The following is a 9,590-nucleotide window of genomic DNA, read 5'->3' as shown; positions in this document are numbered from 1 at the left end:
CAATGGCTACAGTATAATGCTAAACTACAACATAGACCTAGAGTTAGTACCGCCTATTGAGTTGAGTAGCCTATGCGCTCTCATTGTCCTCGCCGTCAGTTTCTAGGCTGTGTCAGGGTATGCTATGCTCAGACGTGACCTCTGAACGTGTGACTTTGACTTACAATCTCTGTAGCCTATACTTTTTGGTATCCTGTGAAAAATATGCTACACAAACAATGAATCAATTTAAGTCTGGGTATTTGTATTTGTATGGGTACATACTGTATATCAAACATATACTTGTATGGAGTGGGGGGGGGTGTATTGTACAAAATATGATCAACCCATAGACATTCAAGGCTTTTCTCAATCCAATGATTGTGTTGGTGTGACTGTACGGTTGTGGAGCTACATATTAGATGCAGATTATGTTGGTGTTGCGCCTAGAGAAGGACTGAGGTAATGATTGGGAGTCCCATAAGGCGGCTCACAATTGGCCCAGCGTCGTCCGGGTTTGGCCGGAGTAGGCCGTCATTGTAAAATAAGAATTTGCTCTTAACTGACTTGCCTAGTTAAATAAAGGTTAAATAAAAACAATGATGAACCAACCAGATGCAACAGAATGAAGAGATGGCAAAAAGAGAGTGGAATGGGTTGGTGGTGAGATGCCAAATTCAGCTGGCACAAGGACGTGTGGAATGTCAATGTTGAAGTATCATGATGGATCAATCGGAGCACGATGGAGCATTTCCAGTACTTGTGAGTCATCGGAGCCCTCCTCTTCCTTATGGGGCCAATGCAGGGGCGTGTATTTATGGATGCCATGGGAAGACAGGCTTGCCCCCCAAAAAATACCAAGAAAACTATTAAAAAACATTACATCATTTTCCCTTCAATTCGCAAGAGGCTGAATGTATCTCACAGGAGAAAGCATCCGAGTGAGCGAAACAGCGCCCCCTCTGTCTCCTACGTGTAGGCCATCTATCTGATGATGTTTGGTCCAAACGAGTATTACATTGTTGCCGCTCCTAGCATTGAATGCAAGGGAAGCCAGCGAGCATTTTGCCTTCCTTGATAACAAAAAAAGTATGAAACATTTGCCAATCAGCGTTGAGCTAAACTGAGCGAGCTCAACTGTGAATGGTCCTGGAGCACCGAAAAAAAGTGTCAGGGGAAGCCAGCTTAGATTTTGGCATCACTCCTATCAAATCGCATTGAGAGTATTAGTCATTGACAGAAACAACTTGAATTGCTGCATCTTGTTGTGTTGTTGTCCTCCGGTGGCTAGCTAGCTGGCTAGCTAAAATTGTCCCTTTCCTAAATTGCCATGGACGGAGATAGGGATTTGGGTTTTACTTAATTCTTTGTACTGGCCAATGATTATAATAGCGATTCTGATCCAACCATTAACTCATACATTGTTGTGCCCCTGGCCTGAAAGGATTGAAGTTAAATATGTAACTAGATGAAGGCTAATATTAACTAGCTAACGTTGCCCATGAATGGAAGTTAGACTAGCGAGCAAGCATTTTAGCCAGGTAGCCTAGGACAACAAAAATAAAAGCATGTACTGTATGACAGAGTGATCGACTGTTTCCTCAACATGAAAAAGAGGAGGATGGCATTGGCGTTTCTCTACAAGCAGGACGCACACGCACGCACACACACGCACACAGAAATCAGAACCTGGACAGCCACATTATATTTAGCTTACGTTGATTGGACTAAATTGTTTATGGTATCTTTTAGTTGTCACTGTGTTAGACTAAGCAGAGGTGATTTGATGATGTTGAAATGTTGAAGTTGAAATTGTGCTGGAATAGTGGAGGCAGCTCCTGTTTTCTTTGTTTAGTGATCCAAAAATGTTGGAAACATTAGCTTGCTTGATCATGCTGTAGGTCACGTTCTGTCTGTTACGTGCAATATGCTTTGTGGACTTCACTGGACAGAGGTTGCTATCCAGTTTTGGGATAAAACAAAGGTGTGGATGAATTTATTCTGCCCCTGTCTCTTCTTATTGTCTCGACCTTCAGGCCTATATATCACGATCGCCAAACAACGCAATTATCACAACACATTGGTTGTAATACGTAGGGCCTTGGTTTTACCAGTGATTTTACTCACGCACCACTACTGGGCCAATGTCACTTCATCTCCTTAACTCTCTCCTCTGAGAGTCATGAAACAAAGTCTGTGGAGCTCATAAAAGCACAAACCACTGTTTGTTAATTCTCTTTTTCCTTTCTTCTTCTCGCCCCTCCATGTATTTTTCTGCATGGCTACTCTCCCACTGACCGCTCGGACATTGAAGGGTTGGGGGGGGGGGGTTAACTAGCCTAAGGTCCCAGCTGCTTTGGTTCACATTCGCAACAATGCGAGTCATCAACTATCCCTGACCGTCTGAGTACACAAATTAGGATCTGTTAATGAAAGACGACACTTGTCGTTTAAAGTCAGGTGCTATGTTCTCACATTATATAGCGACATTATATAGCGACGTCATGCAACCCAGTGAAATATAGCTCGTTTCATACATTTTCAAAACCCTTTTTGTAAAGAAATGTGTCAAGTACAGCAGCAATGTGTACTGTAGCAAATTATTATAGTGAAATTATTAGTATATGAAGTCCAGAGAGCTTATCTGGATGGTCCATCTATGTGCCCATTTGCTTTAGTTTCATGCTGATGTTCGCCTCAATTAAGCCACGTCGGGAGCAACCACTATAGGAGGATAAGTGGGGCTGAGTCCTGTCGAGGATGAATTCCGTCTAAGTAAAGGGGATCAAAAATAAACAAAGAAAGAGGAATGGCAGTGGAGCTTCCCAAAATGTAAGACCCTGTGTCTCTCTGCATGCAGGCTTTTGCTCTCACTTGGTTTGATGGTCCAGAGAGCTGACAGCGATGGTGCCAACGCTCGCTCACAGACGACCAACTGGAGCATGCATATAGATATTCTCCCCCGTCAAAGAATGCACCAAAGAGACCTCTTGAAGGAAGGGTTTCCTTAGTTAGTTTTCCATGTTTTTCTCTTTCCTTTCAGTCATTTTCCTCACTCTATGCGCTCTCTTTCACACACAGACACAAACACGTAAGGATTTAAAGGAAAATATTTAATTACAAGAAATCACGAGAAAATGTTATGACGTGATTGAATAGTTCTATGAATACATCAATACTTGGTGAAAGGAACTTTGGCATTACAGATGTGGGCATTTCTGGTTAAGTCATCTCCAATACATGATGCAGCCACCATCATGTTTGAAAGGATGGTTAGGAATGGGTGATATACTGTACACACACTCAGAAGAGGGTATGGATATGCCATGTTTCCTTACTGCCCCACACCCTGAGGGCAGAGGGCTGGGTGGAGCAGAAAACCTGAAGAGACAGAGGGAGCAGCACATGTGATTAATGGGCAGAAGAAATGGGGCACTGGGGATGGAGCTGGGACCCACAGGGGACGGAGCTGGGAGCAGAGACGATGGAGAAGGGCGGTTACTCATGCACATATAGCTTTACTTCATGGGGGGGGGCTAATGTGCACAGCTGGTGCATTCCCAGAGATGAAAACAAAAGGATTTCTATTAACACAATTGAATAATAATATTATTGGTATCCTTATTGTTTTATATGTATTATTACGACCACAATTACTGCTGGCTATGCCAATACTTAAAGTAATAGTAGGTAATAATAGGTATCATAATAAGTAGTCATCTCTGTGTTCACTGCGTCCATTAGACTATCTAAATTCATGTTAGTAAGTCAACTGCACCACATCTTCAATACAGATGTTTGTATTTTTAGGCAGGCTATTCTGTTCTCCCTATTGATTTGAATAAAACGTATACACATTTTATCTATCGACTACTAACTCATAGCTTATTACTCTGCAATTACCATTCTACAATGGATTTTCTTAGTACATACATGTTCATTTCCGAGGCTGAATGGCTGAGCTATGCACTTTTGATTGACAGCAATTGACTCAGAAATGAGCCAAGGCCATCCTTCACCACCAAAGGGTTTGCATTGTCCAAAGGAGCATTTAAGTTTACAAACAAAACAGACCTACTAAAGTGATGATGATGATGATGATTTTAGTTGGTTTAGGTTGTACCAGTTGCCTAGCATTTATGATTATTATGACGGACAAATATTCTCATTATTATCACTGTCTTTATTATTTAAAAATTGTAAATCCAGAAATGATGGCTCATTTGGTAGAGCATGGTGTTTGCAACGCCAGGGTTGTGGGTTCGATTCCCACAGGGGACCAGTACGGAGAAAAAAAATGTATGAAATGTATGCATTCACTACTGTAAGTCGCTCTGGATAAGAGCGTCTGCTAAATGACTAAAATGTAATATTACAAAAAAATTGAAAAACAATTATTTTAAGCCACATATATTTGTGTTCTGCACCACATCAAGCTCTATGATGAAACTGGCTCTCATGAGGACCGCCACAGCAAAGGAAGACGCAGAATTACCTCTGCTGCAGAGGACAAGTTCATTAGAGTTACCAGCCTCAGAAATTGCAGCCCAAATAAATGCTTCACAGAGTTGAAATAACAGACATCAACTGTTCAGAGGAGACTGTGTGAATCAGGCCTTCAGGGTTGAATTGCTGCAAATAAATCCCTACTAAAGGACACCAATAATACGAAGAGACTTGCTTGGGACAAGAAACACAAGAAATTGACATTAGACTTGTGGAAATCTGTCCTTTGTTCTGATTTGTTCTGAGTCATTTGAGTCCAAATTTGAGAGTTTTGGTTTCAACTGCCGTGTCTTTGTGAGACACATAGTAGGTGAACGGATGATCTCCGCATGTGTGGTTCCCACCGTGAAGCATGGAGGAGGAGGTGTGATGCTGTGGGGGTACTTTGCTGGTGACATTTGTCAGTGATTTATTTAGAATTCAATGCACACTTAACCAGCATGGCTACCACAGCATTCTGCAGCGATATGCCATCTCATCTGGTTTGCGCTTAGTGGGACTATCATTTGTTTTTCAACAGGACAATGGCCCAACACACCTCCAGGCTGTATAAGGGCTATTTGGCCAAGAAGGAGAGTGATGGAGTGCTACATCAGATGACCTGGCCTCCACAATCACCCGACCTCAACCCATTTGAGATGGCTTGGGATGAGTTGGACCACAGAGTGAAGGAAAAGCAGCAAACAAGTGCTCAGCATATGTGGGAACTCCTTCAAGACTGTTGGAAAAGCATTCCAGGTGAAGTTGGTTGAGAGAATACCAAGAGTGTGCAAAGCTGTCATCAAGGCAAAGGGTGGCTACTTTGAAGAATCTCAAATCTCAAATATATTTTAACACTTTTTTGGTTACTACCTGATTCCATCTGTGTTCTTTCATTGTTTTGATGTTTTCACTATTATTCTACAATGTAAAAAAAATAAGTAAAAATAAAGAGAAACCTTTGAATGAGTAGGTAAAATATCAACAATGGACTAATGAAACAAATACCAAAAAATAGTTTTTGGGTGGAGTTTTCCTTTTATGGGGAAGGGAGGGGTGGTATGAACTGATAAAAAGATTTGCTTATACTCAGCTTCTCTTGCGCACGGTGCTCATTCCATGAAATCACGCCGCAAACACACAGAACTCAGCCGCTGGAAAATATAAAAAAAGTTTCTGATTCGAGGATTTGTGCGAATATAGGTTGATACCTGGAATATTCTCATTGATGACCACTATTATGGTAAGGAAACATTTACTTAATTTCTAGATTAGATTTTATTAATGTACATTTACACGGCCGAATTAGTTTTAGCGTCTGGTCATCAATAAGAATGCAAATCAAAGTTGTGCCTTTCGAAAGTAATTTAAGTTAACTGTTTAATCATATCTTTAACACAGAAGAAATCGAAAAAAAATACGTTTGAACAAAATAACGTGAGTTTCAAGCGCATTTCAAGTTCACGTTGAGAGATTCCGTTACATAGTTATTGCAAGTATTTTCCTGAAGTTTATGGATTTTTAAAAAACGTTAAAAAAACATTGAATAACTTCATAGCGTCCCAATGCACACCAAACCCCCCCCCCCACCACCCATCTCATTCTTAGCACAGTTCAAAATAGCCTATCATGATGATAATTTAGCTCATGCATCAGTGCGATACCTATCCATCTTGTGGAATTCAGCATACAGTCCAGAATCAGTTACCATAATGAACATCATATCCATAAAGAACCGGCCAGGGGTCCGACTTTTCTGTTCGTTTGCTTTTATTTGATCACACATTTCCACATGAAAATGTACCCTAATTTACGATTGGACAAAAGAATTGCCTCTGTCTCCCATTCACTTGTATTTTATGCTGAATTAGTCTACTGTATACTCAGTCCTCATTTCACATAAAAGTGAAGGAGTATTAAATAGTATTTTACTTTAGACAGTCATACATTTATTTTATTTTTTATGACTGTTCTAAATCGGTATTTTCCCTGTTTTTTTTTTAGGAGTTTCATGATGGGGCCCAAGATCATACTCAGAACATCCTGTGGCAATAAGGATTATTTGATTGATTGTCTGCAATGACAACCTATCAAGTGCTAAGGAATACCACTGCCAGCTGTGCCTTGGCCTGCCATCGCCCCTCAGTGGACTAAGTGGTGGACTACAGAATTTGTAGGATTTAAATTCAAATCAGAGCCATGGGTGACTCCATGTATTCCGACTTAATAGCCAGACACTACAACTTCACAGGGAAGCTCCGGAAAGTGGAGCAGGATTCCAGACTCAAAGCGGACTCTGTGGTTTTCATCATTGTATGTTGCTTCATTATCCTTGAGAATGTCTTGGTCCTGCTTACCATTTGGAGGACCAAGAAGTTCCACAAGCCCATGTACTACTTTATTGGGAACTTAGCTCTATCAGACTTGCTTGCTGGTGTGGTGTACACTGCCAACATCCTGCTGTCAGGTGCCAACACATACAAACTGACCCCCACACAGTGGTTCTTCCGGGAGGGGAGTATGTTTGTGGCCCTGGCAGCCTCAGTCTTCAGCCTGCTGGCCATCGCCATCGAGCGCCACCTCACCATGCTGAAGATGAAGTTGCACAACAATGGCAACACGTGCCGTGTCTTCATGCTCATCAGCACCGTGTGGCTGATTGCAGCCATCTTGGGCGGCCTGCCCATCATGGGCTGGAACTGCATCCAGAGCATGCCCAGCTGCTCCACCGTACTGCCGCTCTACCACAAGACCTACATCCTGTTCTGCACCACCGTCTTCAGCGTCATCCTCATGGCCATCGTGGTCCTGTACGCGCGCATCTACGCCCTGGTGCGCACCCGCAGCCGCAAGCTGGTGTTCCGCAAGGTCTCCAACGGCCGCGGCGGGGGTAGCGCTAGCAGCAAGAGCTCGGAGAAGTCCATGGCCCTGCTGAAGACCGTGATCATCGTGCTGAGCTGTTTCATCGCCTGCTGGGCTCCACTCTTCATCCTCCTGTTGCTGGACGTGGCCTGTGACATCCGCATGTGCGCCATCCTGTACAAAGCCGAGTGGTTCCTGGCCCTGGCCGTGCTCAACTCGGCGATGAACCCCCTCATCTACACGCTCACCAGCAACGAGATGCGCCGCGCCTTCCTAAAAACGCTCATGTGCTGCTGTGTCTGCACCCGGCCCTCTGGCAAGTTCTCTCGGCCCATCATGGGTGCAGAGTTCAGCCGAAGCAAGTCGGACAACTCGTCTCACCCCAATAAGGACGAGCCAGAGTACTCGCCAAGGGAGACCGTCGTATCCTCTGGGAATATCACCTCCTCTTCTTAAAGGGCCTTGTGGACTGTTGTGAGAAAAGTAGCTCCACTGCTTAGGGAATGTGGATGTGTGTATATATGTTTTTGCGCAGTGTGCAAGTGTGTGTGTGTACATTATGTATATATGTGTATAAGTAGAGTGTGTGTGTGTTTGTATGTGGTTTTGTTGCGCTGTGGTTGTGTCTATGTACAGTATGCAAGTTGCCTCTTCAGTTTCCATTTATTTGATCATTTCTCAAAGGGTCTGTCTTTGATGCATGAGAAGAAACTAATCAGAAAAAAGGGCTAAACTGGAAGAAAGTGAATATCTCTGGACATCCATGCTAGAGAGTAGAACTGAAAGAGTGTTACAGTTTGTGTCCATCTCCCCCACACGTTGAGGACTGCCAGCACTGAACTGAATATTTTCATATTCAAAAGACAATGTCATAGGGAAGCACTTACAGTTCAGCACCCAAAGTGTAAACCTGACTTTTCAGTATTGAGTTCAACCATGTTCTTTTTACAGATTGAGAAGAAGCCATTTTAGTCAAAGGTATTTTTAATGTATTTAGTACAGCACTTGTTGTAAAAATGCTCATTAAAAACCATCAACCCATTATAGGTGTTTACTGATTCTCTAAGGTGTTGATGGAAGTGTAACAATAGTTAGCAGCGTTTATTGTTCTTATTGAAACGTTTAAGAAATACAATTAATGAAGCTCTCGTGTTTCTTCGACTTAACTCTGAAGGCTAGTACAATGTAAATTCTACACCTTGATTAAGAATGTATTTTGTACTTGTAATTTGTTTTATTTCACTCTTATTCGATAAAGTTATCTTTGTAGCGATGCAATGTAGTTGCAATAATAATTTATATTCTGGTTGATGTGTGACAAAGGTCGTCTTTCTTTTTCCAGTTATGATTTCTGTTTCACTGCCTTAATAAAGGGGGATTCCTTTTAGATTTTGTAGATACTGTAGCTCCAGCCATTTAACTTGTGCATATTTGTCTGTCCCTCGGTTTCCACTCTCAAAAACATACTCTCTTGTGAAAACCCGCATGGCCCAATATTAGGGAAGGACATGAGGTCGAAAAAACACAAGAGATTGACATATAAGGATAAACTCAATAGCACTCGTCCATTGTTGAATGCACCGACCCCAATAATGACTTACATTTTTCATAAAGGAAGAAGTGAATATGGACGTTACTGTGGGCACACACATCATCAATAGCTCACTGGAATAGTTCACTGAAACCGCCTATGGATTGTTCAGTTAGTAAATATGTGTTTTTAAGAACCGTTAAACACCCACAGCCAAGTACAATAGCGCTTGTCAGTGGTCAATTAATCAGTTAGCCAAACTTCCAAGTCATATTTTGCACGTGTTTTTGTTTCAATGTTTTGGTTAGCTCTTAATAAATATTGGAAATAAAAAAAAAGTTTATTGTTGTCTTCTCTTAATGCACACTGAGACCTGGTATGGTAGGCCCAGTACAGAATGTTGTGACATTAAAGCAACATATATATTTTTTTTAACATGGAAGTTGTCATATTGTTACAGAAATAAGTTCTGCCACCTAAAGATGGGAGACAGTAGTGAGAATTGGATAAATATCTGTTAATAATAGGATAATCCTCTAAAGCAACTAGTTTGGGGACAGGTCCACCACCGAAGGAAACTTACACAGCTGTTTCAGCAGAACAGGAGATGAGGGCAGAGGGTTATCTCGTCCCCAGCCGGCTCTCTGTCAAACCGATAAACTGGCAAGCAATAACAAAAATGAAGTTGAACAAAAACTATCAAAACCAACACAAGGACCTCTGATGACATGTT

At 42.0% G+C, this 9,590-nt stretch overlaps 1 protein-coding gene across 1 annotated transcript; it reads left to right on the top strand.

The window, feature by feature from the left end:
- Positions 1-5,548: 5,548 nt before the first annotated feature.
- Positions 5,549-9,198, top strand: LOC106613588 (sphingosine 1-phosphate receptor 1). Its single transcript, XM_014216005.2, has 2 exons — positions 5,549-5,707; positions 6,469-9,198. Exon 2 carries the CDS (start codon positions 6,664-6,666, stop codon positions 7,780-7,782), a length of 1,119 nt encoding a protein of 372 aa, XP_014071480.1. The 5' UTR covers positions 5,549-5,707; positions 6,469-6,663; the 3' UTR covers positions 7,783-9,198.
- The last annotated feature ends 392 nt before the right edge of the window (positions 9,199-9,590 follow it).

This window comes from Salmo salar, chromosome ssa10 (assembly GCF_905237065.1).
Source record: "Salmo salar chromosome ssa10, Ssal_v3.1, whole genome shotgun sequence".
NCBI lineage: Eukaryota > Metazoa > Chordata > Actinopteri > Salmoniformes > Salmonidae > Salmo > Salmo salar.
This window is presented reverse-complemented; position numbering and strand designations above follow the sequence as displayed.